General features: G+C 45.6%; 1 protein-coding gene across 1 annotated transcript in view; it reads right to left on the reverse strand.

The window, feature by feature from the left end:
* The window catches only part of LOC134075957 (endonuclease V-like), a 44,021-nt gene extending 29,476 nt beyond the window's left edge, over positions 1–14,545 (reverse strand). The window contains exons 1-7 of the mRNA XM_062530985.1: positions 14,422–14,545; positions 12,694–12,865; positions 10,860–10,994; positions 10,173–10,212; positions 9,853–9,965; positions 3,688–3,756; positions 3,203–3,331 (exon numbers count right to left, since the gene is read on the reverse strand). Of these exons, the coding sequence (XP_062386969.1) occupies positions 3,203–3,331; positions 3,688–3,756; positions 9,853–9,965; positions 10,173–10,212; positions 10,860–10,994; positions 12,694–12,865; positions 14,422–14,465 (702 nt within the window). The 5' untranslated portion in view covers positions 14,466–14,545. The remainder of the gene's footprint in view (positions 1–3,202; positions 3,332–3,687; positions 3,757–9,852; positions 9,966–10,172; positions 10,213–10,859; positions 10,995–12,693; positions 12,866–14,421) is intronic.
* Positions 14,546–21,572: the final 7,027 nt, after the last annotated feature.

A 21,572-nucleotide genomic window follows, 5' to 3' on the forward strand; every position in this document is an offset into this window, starting at 1 on the left:
CACACTCACACACTCACACACACACACACACACACACACACACACACACACACACACACACACACACACACACACACACACGCTCCTCTCAGCCTCCTCCTCTGTCTCTAGCAGTTTTCGCCTGACCAGCCACGCACACACACACATACAGTACACACACACACACACATCATGAGACCTTTGACAGTTGATGTGGCTCCGAGGTCAGTCGCACGGCACTCTCCTGCGAGCCCCTCCGTCAGCTGCTGTGGTCGAAAGTGGGGAACTTCTCCCCCCTCATTGTCCCAACACATACACACACACACACACACACACACACACACACACATACACGCACACACACACACCTCGCCATCCCAACACAGAACAGCAATTAAGAGGAAAGAGGGAACAAAACCATATTGCAGATTTCTGCTACGTGCCCTCACAAGCTGTCACGGCTGGCTGCCTGTGTGTGTGTGTGTGTGTGTGTGTGTGTGTGTGTGTGTGTGTGTGTGTGTGTGTGTGTGTGTGTGTGTGTGTGTGTGTGTGTGTGTGTGTGTGTGTGTGTGGCTGGCACACATTGAACAGGTAAAAGCAAGATAGAATGCATCTGTATATGACAACTATGTGTGGGATGTGTTGTGTGCTTCTGGAGAATGCCTACTGTAGATCCTACGAGCACATGTGACATATGAATGCATTTGTGTATGTGTGTGCGGTACATATTGAACAGGTAGAGATGGGTTAGAATGCATTCTGAACATGAAAACTGTGTGGGATGTGTCGTGCTTAAGGAGAATGGCTGGAAGAACATATGACACATGCCTACATAACTGTGTGTTAGTGTGTGTGTGTGTGTGTGTGTGTGTGGGTGTGGGTGTGGGTGTGGGTGTGTGTGTGTATATGTGTGTGTATGCAGAGGACGAAAAGTCCAGATTCAGAAACACTAATTAGCACGACTCTTCAGCTAGGTAGAGCAGCTAATTATGGAGATCATCTGTGTTAAGTGCACAGGTAGAACCAATACATGGTTGCACTTTCACTTTCGTGAGTGTGTGTGTGTGTGTGTGTGTGTGTGTGTGTTTATGTAAGCCTGTGGTGAGGTGTGCATGTATGTTGGTGCATTTTAACATGAACCAGTGCAGGGATGCTCCTACACGTGTGTGGCTGAAGGAGAGGAGTGTGTGTGTGCTGCATTCAAACTATGTGTGCTACATCGTCACTGGGAGTTCAACCAAAAGATACAGCCTGCTCTCCACTATCAGCTCCAGGCCATTTAGAAGGGGTGTGTCTGTCTGTGTGTGTGTGTGTGTGTGTGTGTGTGTGTGTGCCTTTGACTACTCCAGCAGGCAGCTGGGTAACTCCCCCAGATTAAATCCCATTACCCACCTCCTGCCCACAAACCAGATTGAAGCGGCGACTGATAAAATGAATCACGCCCCCGTCGGTGGACAGCCACACTGGCAAAGGCACACGCTGCCGTGGCTCACTCTGGATGAGAACCAACAGAGATGTCTATGTCAATATCTATGTCTATATGTGTGTGTGTGTGTGTGTGTGTGTGTGTGTGTGTGTGTGTGCATCCATGTGAACACATACAGATGGGTGTATTTTATATATTTGTGTGTGACTGTATGTTTTGGAAGTGGTTGTATGTTTTGGGATATATGATTTGATGTGTGTGTGTGTGTTTGTGTGTGTGTGTGTGTGTGTGTGTGTGTGTGCATGTGTGTGTGTGTTTAAGTTTCGCTTCTGCATCCATTTCTGGTGAGCACGAGAGGTGTGTGCATTTGCAGAGATGTCAGTGTATGTTGTAAAGCTCGTGATATTCTGGCTATGCTGAGGAAATACAGTGGCCAAGGGTGTGTGTGTGTTTGCTTGCGTCTGTGTGTGTAGTGCTTGTGAGTGTGTTAGTGTGTGCTTGCACATGTGTGTGTATGTGTGTTCGAGTGCTTGCAAGTGTGTGTGTGTGTGTGTGCGTGTGTGTGTGTAAGAGGAGGAGTGACTGCAGCAGAGAGACAGGTGCAGCAGTGCCGTGTGAAGCCAGAGATCCGGAGAAGAGAAAAGAGAAAGAGAAAGAGAGAGAGAGAAGGGGTAAAGAGAGAGAGAGAGAGAGAGAGAGAGGCTCACGACGTCTCTGCCTCTCCTCATTCTCGATGGAGCAGCGCCCCCTTGTGGCGGGCCAGCAGCACAGCACCCCCACTGAAGGACGGCACCGCTCCTCGGGCCCCGTAGCAGACGAGGAGAGCTCGGCTCAGTTGGATCGCCTTCTGTGCGTCTGTGCGTCCGTGTCCTCCAGAAATGCCAGCCCCCACCAGGAGACCGTTCATTAATCAACCAGGGAACCATGTCCCAGTTTCTCCCAAAACTCCTTTCCATGACACAACGGTGGATGTGCTACAACACTACCTGGGCATTGCAAACAGTATATTCCCACAGCGGCGCTAACACAGACAAATACAGCCATGCAATTAGGCCAAGACTGAAGGGCTATAAAACTGCTACAGCTAGAGCTGAGGGTAGTTATAGCTAACGCTATAAGCTAGTGTGAGCTTTAGCTTTAGATTGATGCATTAGCAGCTCCATAACATGGCAATGGCATCATGGTGTTTCTCTATCCGTTTCTCTCTTCTCTATGGTAGTCTATGCAAGTCTATGGCATTTGCTGACCTGTATATGAGAAGTGCAGCGTGATGATGCTGGTGTGGTAGCATGTGGTGAGGAGAAACGGCACGGTGAACAGCAGGGGTTGTTTGTCAGTTTGGCTTTTAGCGTTCTGGGGTAATTAGGGGTGATAAAGATGTTCTTCGTGAACTACATCACGTGCGCTCAACTAGTCAGGAACACCGCTGAGGAGAGTGGAATGTAGGGCTGGGGGCTAGGACCGTGTGGATGGTGTTGGGGTGTGATAGTGTGGTATAGCATGGTGTGGTGGAGTACTGTGTGGATGGTGTTGGGGTGTGATAGTGTGGTATAATAGCATCATGGGGTGCGTTCAAATTCGCATAGATGAACATTTGCGAACATTTGCGAACATTTGCAAACAGTATTCCATTAGCCTTGAGTTTTTGCGAACGTGAGTTTAACGAAGACAACAATGCAATGACCATTGGAATGAAACATTCAAACTGAACTGTTCAAAGAAAACAAGTTCACCACGGACGTTTGCCACTGTTTGCCTAATGATCTGAATGCCCCGTTGGTGTGGTGGGGGACTTGCCTGTCTGATGGGCTCTGGGACGCGGTAGCGGCAGCAGGCGTGGGTGAGGCGCACGGCCGCGTCCAGACTGATACGGTGGCCCACCGACACATACACGGGCTTAGTGCTGGAGTCAGAGCTGCGCAGGGCCTGGAGAGAGAGAGAGAGAGAGACACAGACAGAATAAAAGAATGAGAGAGAGAGAGACAGAGTAAGAGAATAAAAGAGAGGCAGAATAAGAGAATGAGAGAGACAGAATAAGAGAGAATGAGAGAGAGACAGAGAGAGTGAGAAAGCAAGAGTGAGACAGAGAGAGAAAGAGAGAGAGAGAGGTAGGAGTGACAACATCTTTCACCAGCACTATTCAAAGGGAAGGTCTTACTCTTTGAACAAAAAAAACACATCTATAAAGCTTTCACAACAACAAGAAAAAGCTAATAACGTTGTACACAGGAGAACACGTGAGTGGCCTTTCACAAAGGCCCACAGTGGCGTCTCGTCCATACCTTCCCCAGCTCTCTTCCTGATTGGGAGGTCAGCGGGAACACGTCCCCTCCTTTCTGCAGCGCATTGATCTGTTGACGAGTAAAAGAAAAAGAAAAAGAAGAGTCATTTCTCCCACATTCTCTCTTTCGTTTGCTCTTTCGTTCTCTCGTTCCTTTTTTACATGCTGGCGGCAAGCAGTCGCGCATAATGAAACCTTTTCCTCCTTTTCTCTCACAAGGTCAGTAACCGATGGCAACGCCGCCGACATCGGAATGCGTCGCCTCTGCTTCCGGAGTTTGATCAAAAAGCACGGATTCTTCAGAGGTGAGAAATATGCATAACCTGTACCGCCACACAACAACTCTTGGTAACCACACACTACAACACACACTCTCTCATTCACACATATACAGACACAAATGCACTCACACACACACACACACGCACACACACACAAAGACACAGACACAAACACACGCACATACAGTATACACACACAGACACACACACACACAGACACACACACAAACACACACACACTCTCACTAATACATACACACACACACACACACACACACACAAACACACAAACACACACACACACACCAATCCAGAAGAGCGCAAGGTTAAAGAGCATGCCGGGCTCGCGGTTGTGAAGTGATTGAGTGGCCGCGCAAGGCCAGACACATTAGCATGTTAATCTGTTCACGCGGGCACTATTTGGACAGCCCCTGGCAGCCCGGCGGCGCTCCGCGGGCACTTAGGGCGATAATGGGCCCGGGCACGGCTGATGGATGGCCCGAGTCGGGCGCGGTGACACCAGGCAGAGGTGGGACAGGTGGGCGCTCGGCGTGACGGAGCGACCTGTTGAGAGGCGGAGAGAGCGGCGGGCGGATGAATAACGGTCGGCCAGACCGCAGCAGCTCAATTCGGGACTTCCACTCGGTGACTCAGAATGAGCGACCAGCCGTCCGTTTGCTTTCTCCTCGGCGAAGATTTTTTCGCAGCTCAAGCTGAGGTGTTTGAGCCGAGACAGAGAGAAGGACAGAGAGAAAGACAGAGAGAGAGTGCGTGTGTGTGTGTGTGTGAGTGAGAGAGAGAAAGACAGACAGAGAGATAGAGCGAGTGAGTGAGAGAGAGAGAAAGACAGAGAGAGAGAGAGAGAGAGAAAGACAAGACACGCAATGCTGGTACCTGAGAAAAGAAGACAAGAGGCAGGGGACTAGAGAGGTGACAGGGGCCAGCGTTCCTCTAGCAGCTTATCCATCATTTACGAGGCACTTTGAGGGGGCTTACCAGATGCTGCTTTTGTGAGCTAAGTTCACCTCTATAAATCAATGTTTGCCCATGACAGTTATATCTTACCCGTGCATGTATGTGTGTGTGTGTGTGTGTGTGTGTGTGTGTGTGTGTGTGTGTGTGTGTGTGTGTGTGTGTGTGTGTATGTGTGTGTGTGTGTGTGCACCAGACACAGTTTAACACATCTCTCCCCTCCTCATCTGATGACCTTGAATAGACATTAAGCATTTAAATGACTGGGTCTACGTTGTCGTCATTAACTGCACATTAGATATGATGAAATCCCATGAATAGCAAAACCAAAAGATGTGCTCATTATCTTTCCCTCCACAGTGTCTAATCCCTCAACTGTCTTTTTTTCTGTCTTTTTCCAATGCCACAGGAGTTTGGCAGCAGTGTGTTTTATCCACAAGAATGGAGCTCGGGGAACAGAGCAGGTCTTTGTGATCGTTGCCACCAAACTAGCTGAAGGACAGCTTACCTCAGTTCACTGAAACTTTTTATATTTTGGGCCAGGCGCCTGTCTTCAGCATGATATGGTGATTAACCCAATCCAGACTAGATTAAGGTATTGAGTGCACATCCTGTTTTTTTTTTTTTTTTCCATACTGTGTTGCCATAACAATGTTGTATTGATGACTATTGGAATGAAAGGAGTCAGATAATGACATTGTTTTCATTTGGTGTGAACTATCTAAACCAGAGGTAATGGCTCAGTTTATAACGCTGCACGGCAGTTAACACCAGCTCTGGAGAATGTCGCATTGTTCACTGGAGTTTCCTGACTGACTACAATGCAGCGCTCCCTTTCCGTAGACTATTGGCGGGAGGATCGATGGTGATGCATTCATTCCCCCACGCCTCCTCATTCCTGCGGCTCCTCCAGACAGGCCTCCGCCTCGTCACGGCGATGTTGATTCAGCACATCCTCCTCCTCCTCCTCCTCCTCCTCCTCCTCCTTCTCCTCCTGTGTAGAGCTGCGCTGCTCCCCCGACAAATGACCCAACAAAAACACAAACCACCGAGTTGCTCCAGCCAAACACAATTACGGGAAGAAAGCGCCCGGAGACGCCTCTCAGGCTCGGCCAAACGCACAGGGCCGCCGCTCGCGCGTCAGAACACAGGACAGGTGAAACACCTGGACACAGACCGAACGCCCCCCTGGGGCACAAGGCTTGGTCAGCGAGGTCAGAGGTGATTTAATGGACCTTAAATCCCCCTTCGTTTGACAGTGTAGAGATGATGATGACATTATTAGACGGCTCTCGGTGGGTGTGCTACGGCAGGGCGGAGCGCCTCTGGGCCTCCGGAACGCCTCTTGACAGTCACCGCGCATTTGAGCGGGAAGCTCCGAGACGGATGGCACGAGAGGCAATAAATGGCGACAGGGCCTCCCGAGCGACCGCCTGGAGTGGAATAACAGCGCGTCGGAGAGAGAGAGCGAGCGGCTTCTTTCAATTTCCTCCCCGGCTCAGGGGAGCGCTAAGCAAGTGACAGGGATGCGGCGCCGCGGCGCCGACGAGATGGAGGCCGTCACCGTGACGACGCTGTCACCGGCAGTCACCTCCCCCGGGTGGCTGGGGTGGGGGGGGGTGGAAGGGCCGTTAAAGATTTTTATTATAGTCATATACCTTTCGGAGCATGCTTTTTTGAAGACAACCTCCTGAGAGGCGAACACCTTATGTCAAGTCAAGGATGAGGAATGGATGGAGGCTTGACGGTTATCTTTGAGCAAGCCAAGCGCGGGGATTTACCGAGGGCCAATTGTGACATATGTCTGCAGTATTGCTTCAAAACATGAAACATGCACATCATCCTCCACACCCATCCCCGACCCCGTGCACAACATGGAGATCTGGAGAGTTGCCAAACAAACCAGAAACACTCCCCAGGCACCCTGTAACGCTAGCATAACGGATCAGCGGATCCACGCATCTGCATGTTCAGGTCTGCTGCTCTACAGCACAGCATGCTCAGTGTGACTGCTCAGTACTCAGCACTCTCCACAAGTGGACGCTACACTCTAAAAAAAGGTGCTATATACTGTAGAAACAAAAATGGCTTTGATTCAACAATTTTGAAATGATTCATCAAAGGAACCCCTAGGGCCTGCATATAGCGCCCCAAGAACCCTTTTTTTTTTAAGAGGCACTCAGCACTCTCCACATGTGGGCACTCACTGGCCTCCTCATCTGCAGTGGTTCTCAAGAGAAGAGCTCAGGTGGTGGTGTACTGTAGCACAGTGTGGTGAGCCCAGGACCTCTGGCCAGGACCAGACGTGGCGAGAGCAGAGCACACTACAAATTATTTTCTCTTATCAAGATAAAAAAAAAAACCCTCAGATTTAGAAGTGTTAGATCATTCATCTTGTTTTAAGAGCGAATTTCTTATTTTAATTGTTCAACTTTACACTTTAATCTTATTTCTCGCTTTTATGATTTTAGTACACGAAATCTTGTCAAGTGAAATGATCTCGCTGCACAGATCATTTCACTTGTTTTGAGTACCTTTTTACCTCAGATTTAGTGTTTTTATCTTATTTTTAGACACACTTTTTTTGCTGTGCAGTGGTGGGAGATGGATGAGCCATAGCCCTCCCTATAATGACATGGCACCAACACGGTTACACCCAGGGCCAGAGGAGAGATACGGCACAGGCTTAGCCAATAAACAACGCTGGCTGAACATATGTGTGCCATGGGGGACATGACTGGCGCTTACTGCTGGTTAATTGAATATGGTGAGCATTGTTGTTTGGGTGTAATTGCCTGCTAGCCGTCTGTTTCTTTCACAAAAGCCTGAGCTCATTTGGGTTTTATGAATAGTGCCGCATGGCTGTGTTCGCATCGACCATTTTGTTTTAATTCTGAGGAGCTTTTAAGAATAATTTGTTACCGACCTGATTTACTGTTTTAATCGGGCAACAGAACATAACATTGGTCCTTTTCATGAAACAGACAAAATCTCTAATACATCTGTTAGCCTGAGCTCATTTGAGTTGAATATGAATGGTGCCACATGGTCATGTTCATCAGCCATTTTATTATGCATTCCGAGGAGCCTTCAAGAGTAATTTGTTGCGTATGAATTTAATGTCACGACGTTACGTGTCCTTTTTATCTGGCAACAAAGCATTGGTCCTTTTCATAAACCAGCCAACATCTCTAACACATCTGAGAGCTGAAACACCTGAGAACTACACAATGGGTAAAAAGGGCAGAGTTCTAGAGAAGTACTTGCCGCTTTAAAAGCCTGGCAGACAGTTAAAAGCTTAGAGATGGTTCAGAGGACAGAGGCTTGCCCACATGGCCTTGCTTCTGCAGCGGACCAAGCACATGTTTGAGAACAGCAGAAATTCAGCAGTGGCTGATTGAGTTCAACAGTCATATTGAGGGAGGAGAGGGAGAGGGAGAGAGAGAGGGAGAGAGAGAAAGAGAGAAAGAGAGAGAGAGAGAGAGAGAGAAAGAGAGAAAAGAGAGAGAGAGAGAGAGAGATGGTTTTATTACTCAGATGCACCTTTTGCACTTCTGTTCACTTCCTCTTCGTCTCCAGACGCACACAAGAAAATGACTCGGAGAGCGTTTTTCCTTCCTTGCACTCGGAGCCCATTTTCTTGGCTGTGTTATTGCGCTCCCCCTCGCTGCTTTAATATTTACCTTGGTGTCTGCTGCTGAGCTCATAATTGTAGGCGGTTGGGGATTTTCAGAGACACACCTCATAAACCTGCCTCGATGTGGATGGACTGTAATGAATTCCGGTTCTTCTACAGGTCCACACAGCAAAGGTGGCTATGCTTGTTTTAAACTTAAAGTCTATTTCGTGTATCTGTTTTTTCCCTACATTTCAGCTGTTTTGGGGGATAACAGCCTCACTGTACATTAACCAGAGTCTCCTAACCATTCACTCATGCACAGAGACTTCTGAATGACGAATGCAAATAATTTGATCTTATCAAGAAAAAAAACCCTTAGATTTAGAAGTGTTAGATCATTTATCTTGTTTTAAGAGTTTAATTTCTTATTTGAAGTGTTCAACGTTACACTATAATCTTATTTCTAGATTTAATTAACTTAATTCAAGAAACCTTGTCAAGTGAAATTATCTTGCTGCATGGACAGATAACTCCCCTTTTTTGCAGTGTACAGCACATCTTGTCTCGCCAGAGACTTCTGAGACTTCTTGACCATGTATACGATCAACTCACCTTGGCAGCATTTACCACCCTAAAAAGTGAGAGGTTTATCTGCCTCAGAGAGACCACACAACCTTGTGTTTAGAAAACTCAGTGTTGAAGGAGACTGACATGAAGAGGAAACTTACTGGTCTGTGACAATGCCAATCCGAAACAGCAATATTACATTTCTTTGAGCTTTGCCATTGACCTTTACAGAAATAACTGTCGGCGCTCGAACCAAAAGGCTTTTGTGTTGCAAGTGTCACGAATCATCGAGTGCAGAACAAATCCAGGAAGAGGCGGCGTGAGCACACGGATAGAATAGCAAGCTGCTCAAGGACAGGCAGCTTTGTACATTTGGACAGATTTGCATTTGTATAAATGAAGAGCATTTGCAAAGCACCCACAGTCACACACGGAAAGATGAGAAAAAAGGCTTATCACAGACGCCAATGAAGAACTATCAGGAAGCACACAGCAAAGACAACCAAGACACTCAAGAACATCACAGAAAAGGAAGACTTGTTGAATAGGCATCCAATAAAACACTGTCATGCTTTTCAGTGGGAACTACTCAGTAGTTGTGTGTGTGTGTGTGTGTGTGTGTGTGTGTGTGTGTGTGTGTGTGTGTGTGTGTGTGTGTGTGTGTGTGTGTGTGTGTGTGTGTGTGTGTGTGTGCATGTGTGTGTGACTGTGTGTGTGTGTGTCTCACCTGAGAGAGGTGCTGCTCATCCCTGGTCACCCCCTGGACCTGCAGCAGGTTCTTGGCCACTCCAATGCAGGGCAAACCTGACAGCACCCCCAGGTGACAGGCCAGGCCAAACTCTGCAGGACACACACACACACACACAGGCTCATTCAGAAGCCCATCTCATTCGGTCCCAAAGCCAAGGACACAGCCAAGACTATAACAAAATAGTGAACAAGTCACAAACTAATGAACAAATCACAAACTAATGAACAAATCATGAATAAGTGGACATATTGTTGCAATAACTTGGAGATCAAATTCCATCAAGTCTCTCCCCTCACCTCTGTAATGGAAGAGTCCGTTCCCATCCACAAACACCACCTGTATGGGAGTCACAGGAACATCTGTTGAGGCGGCTGCAGTCTCTACCATCACAGGGTTTATGATTTTCAAATGAGTTTAATTAGGCTAATTCTTCCCTGATGAAAGAAGTATTAATTAGGTATAATCTGCACCCTGTACGATACCACAGTGTATCTTAAAACATTAATTATTATTAACAATAGCAAGCCCCCAATTAAAACAGGAATACTGTAATACCACTCTTCTCGCTCTATCTTTCATACGGCCACAGCATCGTCCAACTGAACGAGGAGCCCTGTCTGGGCGCAGGGACGGTCAGCAGCTGCAGCGGGTCACCACAGCTTCCTGACAGGGCAATTAAGGCGCCCGACGCCACACTCAAGATGGCTGGTCAAGACGGCAAAGACAGGAGTGTGGGGCAATGGGGGTGGACGTGTGGGGCGTGATGGACTGAGTGGATGAGGTGGAGGGATGTATGGGGTGGGGAGCGTGTGTGTATGGGTTGGGGGGGTGTAGTACAGGTTTGAGTGTGTTTTTGGGCATGTGAAAGCGTGTGTGTGCTCGTGTGTGTGTGTGTGTGCGTGTGTGTGAGTTTGTGTGAGTGTGAGTGTGTGTGTGTCTAGGGGGAGAGTGTGTGCGTATGGGTTTCCGAGCGGAGCCCTGACCTGCGGCATCAGACTGGGCTGGGCCTCCTGCAGCCTGCGCAGGGCGTGGAGCAGCGAGGGCGTCTCGCGGAAGGCCAGGAAGCCGGCCACGTACGGAGCGTCCAGCGCCACCATCTGGCTGTCCTGGTACAGCAGCTGGGGACACACCGGAGCACAGGCACGGCCGTCAGGAGCCATCACACACACACACACACACACACACACACACACACACACACACACACACACACACACACACACACACACACACACACACACACACACACACACACACACACACACACACACACACACACACACACACACACACACACACACACACACACGCGCACGCACACGCACACGCACACGCACACACACACAAATGCGTACCACCCTATCCCACCCTTCTCCTGCGAACCTATACACTCACTCTATACATCCCTCCACCTCATCTACTCAGTCCATCATGCCCCACACGTCCACCCTACACACACACACACACACACACACACACACACACACACACACACACACAGACACACCTGGGGCTCTGACAGATGAAGTGGATGTGGTGGATGGTGAGTAACACAGAGAGATTAAAGTTACAGCAGGCAGATCTCCACACACAATCCCATCCACTCCACTCCACTCCACAGGGTTCCAGCTTAAAAAGAGCCAGTGCACCACTGAATGGAGGAGGAGGAGAGAGAGAGAGAGAGAGGGAGAGAGGGAGAGAGAGAGGGGGAGAGAGGGAGAGAGAGAGAGAGAGAGAGAGAGAGAGAGACTCTTCAGAAGGGTCAGCACGTACTGGACTGCCACATTATTGACTGCTCCTTTCATCTTAGTCTGGTCTCAGGAAGTACTCATAAACACCTGTGTCTTTGTGTCTACACATCAGGGAGTTTGGTTGGAACAGGCAGTGAACTATATTGAACACCCGGAGAAGTGTTGATGAAGAGACATTGGTGGGAGGGGGGGTATGGGGTGAGGGGGGGTATGGGGGGAGAGGAGAGATTACAAGTAAATTGATGCGACAGGCTTATTGAAGAGAATCGAATTAGTGTTGTAGATCACATTCCATCAGCGCAGGGGGGTAGCGACAAAATGAGTTCAAGCCAACATAATAAATAAAGGAACAGGGTGGTAGTGGTGGTGGTGGTGTGTGTGTGTGTTGGGGGGGGAGTTGTTTGGAAGGTGAACCAATGGCTGTGAAAGAACTGAACTTCAAGAAAGTGGAGAGATATCGGAAAGGCTGCAGCTACACAGGCCAAACCTCAAAGCTCATTTATACAGCAATTGTGCTTTAGAATGCATTTACAAAAGCAAACAGACCCTAATAACCACTAGATACTGTTGCTGAGGGTTGCTACTCTCCCAGCTTCACATACAACACTGTGTCATAAAGGTCACAACAGAAGAAAGCAGGTATAGCCTGATCAACACCTCAATAAAAAGCCTGGTGAGAAACTAACGTGAACAGTCACTTGGGCATGGACATACCTTTGACCTACAGTCTTACACATCCATAGATACTTATGCAAGCACATAGACATATTGCGGCAATGCACACACAGTGACGCATCCGTGGAGTGTATGCATAGAATGTACTCATTCACGTATATACAGTACAGCCACCTATATCACATCTTAATCTGTCTTTGTCCTGCTTCTCTTACTTTCATGGACATACTGTACCTTTGACCTACAAACTTAACAAAAAAGACTTGTTATACTGTAATAATATCCTAATATATATATATATATATATATATATATATATATATATATATATATATAAATCATCCTATACATCCTTGGGTGAGTTTATATTTTTGCGTTCTATAGACTGTACCTTCATGTCTGGGTAGCTGAGGACGACCAGCTGTGCACAGGCATTGACGTCGTCCCCTTTGATGAAGGACAGGTCCACTCCTCCGACCCGCTCCAGCCCAGTGAAGTCGGGGCTCCGCTGCCAGTCCTCAGTGTCCCCGACCTGGAGACGCTGCTTCAGCTCCGCCTGCTCCCTGCGCTCAATGGGACACAACACTGACTCAGTGCCCGGAGACCATTTGGCCATTATGGGGTTTTCATCAAGCTAACTGGCTAACCATAGAAATAAACACTATGATAGCCAACAAACGGATCAGCCACTCAGGATTATGAAGAACGGGAGACAACGTGTCTCAAATTGGGCTCCCCACCCGCAGCGGCTAGTACCATCACAGTGCATGCTAACACTCTTTGATCCTTGCTGAAATCACGGCATAGAAATTATATTGGGTATATTTTTCAAAGTGGTTTATTGAGGAAGGTCACCTTACATAGACTTCTAAACGTTCCTTCCATAATTATTTCCATAGTAAACATATCACTACATGTCATGTTCCTCATCTAGCCATAGCCCAGGCTATGTCACAAGAAAATAGCTGCAGTTTAAGATAGGGTATATGCCATCCTAATTTAGGATTCTTAACTTGGGAAATTCTTAAATTAGGATGGTTCTGTAGCCTATAGGCCAAATTTCTATCCGAAGACATGTTTTTTTTCCCCCCTAAAAGTAGGCCTAGTTAGGGAGCATGTCTCTGTAATAGGCCTACCAACAATTCAAAGTGTCATCCTAAACTGAGATCAGATTTCAGGGTTAGGAAGTTTCTGTAATGAGACCCCAGATCTGTAAGATATGCTTCAGTGCACTGAACCAACAGAGAAAATGCTATATTGCTCAGCTAAGAGAATTAAATTATTCAGAGTGTTACCCAGGTTTCTTTTGCCAGTTGCAGCACACCATGCTTTGAAAAACGAGGGTACCATTTCAGGTTCTCTCTGTGCAAGTATCATGCTTTTTATTTGGTGGCACCCTGTGCCACAAATCTGCCTTAGGTGATGAGAGAGACTGAAGTTATGTCCTTATCAGGGTTGTACTCATCGGGGACTCAAAAAGTCATCAATCAAAGGTAGGCCTAATCTGGCTGGCATCCAGTGCTATTTCTCTCCTACAGTAGCAGCAGCATTAGAGACTACTGCAATTATCAGTAGTCACGTTATTACATAACATTATCACGTTTTTTCAAGATGATTTTTTCACATCATCACTTGAAAATATGTATTTCATGATATTATATGTTCACATTTTTACAAGACATTTATCATGTTATTACATTAATAACATGATAAATTAACATTGCCAAGTTCTATAGCTACTCAATTACCAATAACTGACTGCTCAGCCTTTGGTCCTTACTGTTTCTCAAGCTGTGCGTGGCGCTTAATCTAGTAGGCTAGCCTACTTATCGAAAAGCAAAACTAATGTGTGCACGTGATAGGCTGCACACACGAGGGTATTTGTAATGTGAACACTAATGTTATTCTCGGAGACCGAGAGTAGCTTTTTTCTTAGACTCTATTCCTTCTGCGTAATATGACGGATTGACAAACTTATGACAGAGAAAGTCAGCGTGACAAAAGTTTCTGCTCATACAGAGGTTTGAGGAAGGCGAATGTCACACCTAGTCGACCATGACTCACGAGCCTTTTTGTGGATTTTTCAACAAAATCTTTTGAAGAGATTAAACTTTCCAACCTTTCCCATTCCTTCACCAGCTCCTCTTCAGGCTTTGTCGACATTGTAGACTAGGGTACATTCAATAGCCAACAGAGAAACGCATGACACAAAACGGACTCATGCCCAGCTGCACACTTCCGTATTATGACAGTCAACGTAATGACGTTATGAAGGGGAGGTGTCAGCCTACTCACGTCGTGCGCCTACTGTCTGTGAGAAAGAACAGTTCAATATCTGCACCATTTCTGAACATGTCGCTTATTTCCCTTGCACATTAGTATTGGTCAGAACTATTCAGAATGGCAAGTCACCGACTGTCAGTATTATCATGAAGTAGCCTTGGACAAACACACGCCAGTAAAAAAACGTTAAATAGTTAGACTAGAGGCTAGACTAGCCTACTTCTGTAGGCTAATGACAGAACAGACAACCTGGTACCTTGGACAGCAGTCCGTTTGTGTGTGCACTTATGGTTTGAATGACCCTCCATCGACGCCCCATAGATTGTGGCAATCAAATGTGATCAAATCTCTCACCACAGATGGCACTGATCACTGATGTCCTATTGCGTTATTACTGTATGATCGATGGATAATCTCGTGTTTATCTTATCTTTGATAGTCTGCGGAGGTATACCCGTCAGAGTCGACCGTTGCTACAGGCCTATTGTTTGATAAAGATCGCCACCTACTGGAAAATAGTTTTAACAACGTGTTTACAGTTTAGGTTTAGGTTATTGTAATAATTCACTGTGTAACTCATAAGCAGTGTTGGGGAGTAACGCATTACATGTAATTAAGTTACGTAATTTAATTACAAAATAAATGTAACAGTAATATATTACAGTTACTGTAGAAAAAAAAGTAATTCAATTACAGGTACTTTTGAAATTTTTCAAAATTACAATTTGAATTACATCTCAGTATTGTCAGCAAAACTTTGCAAATAATATTGTATGTAAAAAGAACTGTTTCCCTCCACAGCCATAGTTTTGATACGGGACCTTCTGATAGGCTCTATCATGTCTACAGCGCCATCAGCATAGGCCTACATGCCTGCCTGTAAACGTGTTATGATTATCATTATATTATCCTCACAAAAATGTGATGCTAATTCATGTATTGAATGCCCTTGCTGCCTTGTGCGCTTGTACAGAACTGCTCGGCAGCCTGTAGACCAAGGCCGAAATCTTTGCATGGATTTGGGGACTATATATATCATTCAAAAATCGGAAAAGTAATCAAAAAGTAATCAAAAGTAATTAGTTACGTTACTCAGAAAAAGTAATTCAAATAGTTACACTACTATTACATTTTAAACAGAGTAACTTGTAACTGTAACACATTACATTTCTAAAGTAACCTTCCCAACACTGCTCATAAGCTGCATGACAATCTGAATTCAGAACAACTTTTACTTAGCAATGGCCTGATTCCTAGTGGTAAAGTTATGACATTATCAGAATTATAAAATTATTTCCTTGACATGGGTTTATTTTCCTATTAACTGTGTGTAGCATAATACTATTGTTTGTGACTTTCTTTGAAAAACTCAGATTTTGTGTGCCATTGCAATTCTAGATCTACAGCCCCTTCCAAATAATATGTGCACAACTTTTTTTGTCTCTTATGCTAAGAGAGAATTAGTAAGTAAGTAACATTTATCATTAAAGCACATTTACAACAGTTCACAATGACCAAAGTTTTGTACATAGTGTAGAGTAAAGTGTAAAGATGTAAAAATAAATAAATACATAGAATAATGATAAGTAAAAATAACAATAGCCTAAAAAGTACAAATAAAACACAAAAACATCAAATTACGGGGGAGCGAAAGCAAGGGTGTAAAGGTGGGTTTTGAGCCTTGATTTAAAAGCAAAAATGGAGTGACTGTGGTTTTCCAAAGGCAGAGAATCAGAACTTTGTGTGTGCCCTATTATTCAATGCTAATCTTTATTTTCGGCTGAGTGAGACAGTAATTGTTTGTAATTGCTCTTTTTTGTGTCACACTCAAACTCACAATCATAACGCATGACCATAACAATGTCAGCGGTAAGAGCAGCGCAGAGGATCAGCATCTCTCAGGATGCGCTGTCAATAAGGCGCCATTCCAGTGAAATCTCCACACTGAAGCGGAGTTGCCTCTGGGAAAAATCCCCCACCACCAGGCAGTGGGCTACTGCAAAAAGAAGGCTCATGAATATGTAAGGATAAGTGAAATTACTTTAGCCATTGCAAAGGTACACACTCTTTTCCCCTAAGGGGGGTGTGGGGTTGGTTGGGGTTGCCCCTAATAGACTTAGGTTAATTCAGTGTTGCACCCAGTGGGTTTGACCACAGAGCAGATGGCCATGGGTGTCTCTGCTATCTCCCAGTGCACCCTGAAGGGGATGTTGCCGACATATTCACCTGTAACACAAATAAATGAATAGGGGAGCAAGAGCGGCAGGTGCCCACAGACACACCCTGATGCACCTCCAGATACCAGCACCTGCATTCAGAGCCAGAGCCTGAGAGAGCTGAGATATGGCAACCCTCATTCTCTGCCTTAAATATCTGAGGAACACTGGATCTGTACTTCTGAAGTCATGTGAGTGGACAGACGGTCGGAGGGACCCGATTACAATGTCCTCTCTTAGTATATTTAACTCAACATAGCCTAGGAGCCTAATGGGCCATTGGGTCTTAAACATTGCTTTCTACTTTAATATTAAACACTCAACTCTTTAAGATTAAGGCCTACTCCAACTCCCAACCGATGAATACAATGCACACTGATTGACCATTGTGTACAACAATGTGATATGAATACAGTTGAACTTGAATTTTAACCATAACCAACTGATCTATGTGTAACCAACTAATACATAGCACTGATCTAAAGAAAAGTTTATAGAAAAGTGTACAGATCACTAGCACGACCCCAGGCAGTTGGGTTGGCCCCTTGAGCCGTGGATCTGCCCAAGGTTTCTGCCTGAACAAGGGAGTTTTTCCTTGCCCCTGTTGCTCCTGGGTGTCCCTTGGTGCTCCCCAACCCCTATATATCTATTTATTTATTACTTTCTAATTTATTTCTGGACTAGAACAATATATAGCATTAGCAATAGAATAGCATTACTTATAAATTATTTTTTTATGAGTACATGACAATAAACTTGATACGAACTTGAACTTGAACTAGATCAGTGATTGATACTCAGTGACGTCATGTTGTCAGATTGTTCGAAAAACGCGCCGTGTCAAATTGTTCTCATTGTTTCTATGGTAATGGAATGTTTGATATTTGGAATGTTGCCGAAAACATTACTTTTGCAAAACAATTTCGACGAGCAGCTGTGCAGATATTTTCTCCAGAACATTTCTCGACTTTTCACCTCACTTTGTATCAGGACATTTCTCTGGCGAGAAAAAAACGCTACACAGTATGCAGGACAGACCGGAGGTACACATTTATGTAATTTGGCTCTTTAAAATCTGCTAATTCCGTGGTCCGTTTGTGTCAGGTTTGTAGCCTAGCTAGTAACTATCTTAAAATCTAGCCTACAATTTAGCTACAAGTTAGATTATTAGTTCACTTTCAAAATTATAGTGTAGTCTAAAGCAGATATTGTTGTATCCCATATCAGTCTAGGTCTACAGCATGTTCAGCTGAATCAAAGTTTAGCCATGGAACATGATCTGCTGACGTTGACATTGAAAGTAAAAGCTGAAATCATCTGATTATAGTTTTTCTCTGTGTTATGTTAGTGTCTACCTTACTGCTTGTGCTACAATAAGAAGGCTGGCTTCTGTCCGGACAGGGTGTCCTACAACGAAAAAGTAAAGTTCCTCTATTTAAGAAAAACAAATACATGAACATGAACAACACAATGTATTGGCTATGTCTTACCCATGTTTTACTTTTCTCTCATAGAAGGTACTCCTGAGACTGTTCTTGAATCTTCAGGAGCAGGGCTCAGTGAACCCCCATATTACATCTGAGGATGTGATTGAATGGTTCTTCCGCCATGACAGGAAGATGTTCAAGGAGTGGTTAGTAATGTTATTGGTCTAGTGATTAAACTGGAAAGAAGCAATCTAATTGAAATATCAATAAGCAAAGAAAATAACACCTCTCTGATTATGGTTTAGGTTCCCTGAGTTAAAGGAGTCATGTGATGACGAAACCTGGCTGGTAAGTTAAATAACTACTTTATAGCCTAGTAAGGTAATCCATTACAGGAGCTGAGCAGCTTTTCCATGTCAGAAACAACTGAATTGTTATCCATAGGCTACTGCTGAATACACATTCAGCTTCTGTAATCCTTTTTGAGCTGAATATTTGAACATGTCTGTGTCATTTTAGGCCTGGCAGGTCAATGCCCATCTCAGGATGCAGGACATTGAGCAAGAGGTCAGGAGAGAGCTGGTGGTCAGACGTCTGTCCAGTGTGTCTCGTGAGGGCGTTGAGCTGCAGGATTGTGAACAACGCGTCTCCTCAGCTCCGTCTGATCTGTGAGTCACACATTCAGTGATCAACTATTAACTTAGAAACACGGCAATAGTTTCAAGTTCAAGTTAAAAGTTGCCAATCAAACTTCAAAGTTTGCAATCACGTACTCAAAATCATAAAGTATCATTAGTGGTTATAGAATTCATTAGTCTCAAACAGTGTGAGTCAAGTCAACTTCACATCGTAAGTTAAAAAAGACTTCTAAAATAGTACTGAATGTCATGGTGATTTTCAGTCTGAAGTGCAAGTAAGAAAGTACAGAAAATATAAACTGAAATGGCTAGTGATATTACGGTGCACTCCTCGAAAACAGTATAAACACTTTGAATTGCTGTGGCTTTCAAAAGCGGGCGTCGACAGAGTTAAGTAAGTTCAGCTCCTCTGGAGGAGAAGTAGGCTCCTCCCTCAGCCCTCTAGCCCTCTCCCAAATAGTCTGTGATGGTCTTTAGTCCACTCCACATGTGAAGGATGTTAACAAAGATCGTATAGTTACTAAGATGAATCATAAAGGGGGTTTTCAATGGAATGAAATGGCACCCACTTCCGCCTCCTAAATGGGCGTGATTAGTGACGAGATCATCGGTTTAGAACGGTGTAGAAGCAGCAGAAGCAGTGTGCCATTGATAACAGGTGGCCTGCGCAATTAGCGGAGACAGGTCAGGTCAGGAGGGACAGGTCGTGAACCAAGTTATTTTTCTATGAATTTATCTCGCTGGAAAATACGATTTCAATGTGGGAATGTTAGAAAGACGTGTGCCTTGTAGAATATGGGTTCGTTAATTGCATTGTTGAATGTAGGGCTAAGGGAATGGTCATAATCCGAGATAAGGTTTATTTCTCCCGTTTGCCTCCTAAATGGGAGTGGCACTACGTCACAGGGAAACCGAAATTGACCCTCATATGAGTCGTCTCGCTTTATAAACCGTCTCTGATGTTAATAGTTACTGTAATGTAACTCCACCACTTTTTTTCCTGATTTGTTATTATTATACTATTATTAACAAAATAACATTTATGTTGGAAAAAGCAGAAGTTCACACAATCTTTTGTTTGCCAACAGAGAGTCACCTGAGAAGACCCCAGATGACCTGAAGCTTCGTCTCCTGAGGAGAATCTTGAGTGACCTTGAGATTGAGCTCCAGTATTATCAGTGCTGTCGTCTGCACACGCGGCTGGAGGTGGTGGCGGACACGGTCACCAGACTGATCTACGCCATGAGGACAGATCCCAGCGGCACTCCTTACAATGGGTCCTCCATGCAGCTGACGCAGCTGGCTGTGGATATTGCCCGTGCGGTGCTGAGGAGGGTGTCCTCTGTTCTACCGATGTCCAACCTTCAAGCACACTACTCCCGTCCAGCGGCTACTAGGATGACCAACTCCATCCATCACAAGCTGGTGAAGGCCACGTATACCGCAGAGGACATGAAGAAGTTCTTGGGCACCGGCGATGAGACTCTAATGGCCGCCGTCATTGACTGTGTGTCAGTGAACGTCACCAAGCTTTTTCAGATGGCTTTTCAGAGGCCTTCACAACCAACCTCCATCTTGAGACTGTTCCTTGTTGCTACTGGCTACAAGAGTTTACCAACTACGGCTCAGAAGATGGTGATTCACGTTGAGACGGTGACTTCAGTCTTGACACTTGTGTTGCTGCAGATGTACTCCCAGGAAGACGCAGGGTTTACATTTGAAGCTCATAACTGGCCACTGATTGAGCATGTGGTAAACAGACTGTCCCACTGTGGTGTGAAAGTCACAAAGAAGAAAGGTAAAGTCAACTGCCATTTCAACATGAATGAGGTGTTTTGTATGGTCAGCTCCATCTGTAAAGATGTACTGACAATGTACGGCAACAAGAAATCTCTGATGGAGGCACTATCCAAGAAGAACAGGATGGTGTCCAGAGACATTGGCCGTATAGTGTCTGTCCAGCTTGAGATGGTGTGCCGTAACAGGAGAATGGATACCCCACCAGTTCAGCTGCCATCTTCCCCTGACCTTCATACGGTCATATGTGGTGTAGTGGCAAGATTTGTTCATGCCCTTGTCCCAGTAACTATGGCAGATAAGGAGGACCTAATCATATGCCTTCTACTGGTGGACCAGATTCGCTTTCTCACCGAAGTGACCCTTCTTCAGTCCCAGGAAGCAGATCATCTTTCCTGTCACCTCAAAGAACTCTCACCAGATACCATCGAGCAGCTAGGTGACATGGTGTATAGTCAGTACGCAGAGTCCTTCCCACTGTGTGGTGTTCAGGACCAGTTGTACACGTTGGTGATGGATAAACATCAGAGCTACATGATCAGCACCATGATTACAACAACACTGCAGGATTACGTGAAGCTGCTGAACAACATCTCCTGTGAGGAACACATGGAGGCGCCTGCCTCAAGTGCACCACAGCCACCTCCTGGATTCACTCTACCTGCTGCATCACCTGTACTGAAGCCGCCACCTGGATTCACTCTGCCTGCCAACACAGCTGCAGTGAAGCCACCTCCAGGGTTTACTGTATCTGTCACCTCAGCTGCTGTGAAAATGCCACCTGGCTTTGCCATCTCTCCTGCGGTGAAGCCACCTCCAGGTTTTATGGTATCTGTCTCAGTGATGCCGCCTCCTGGATTCATGACACCTGCCACCTCTCCTGCAGTGACGCCACCCCCAGGTTTTACA

Source organism: Sardina pilchardus, chromosome 1 (assembly GCF_963854185.1).
Source record: "Sardina pilchardus chromosome 1, fSarPil1.1, whole genome shotgun sequence".
In the NCBI taxonomy this organism is placed as follows: domain Eukaryota; kingdom Metazoa; phylum Chordata; class Actinopteri; order Clupeiformes; family Clupeidae; genus Sardina; species Sardina pilchardus.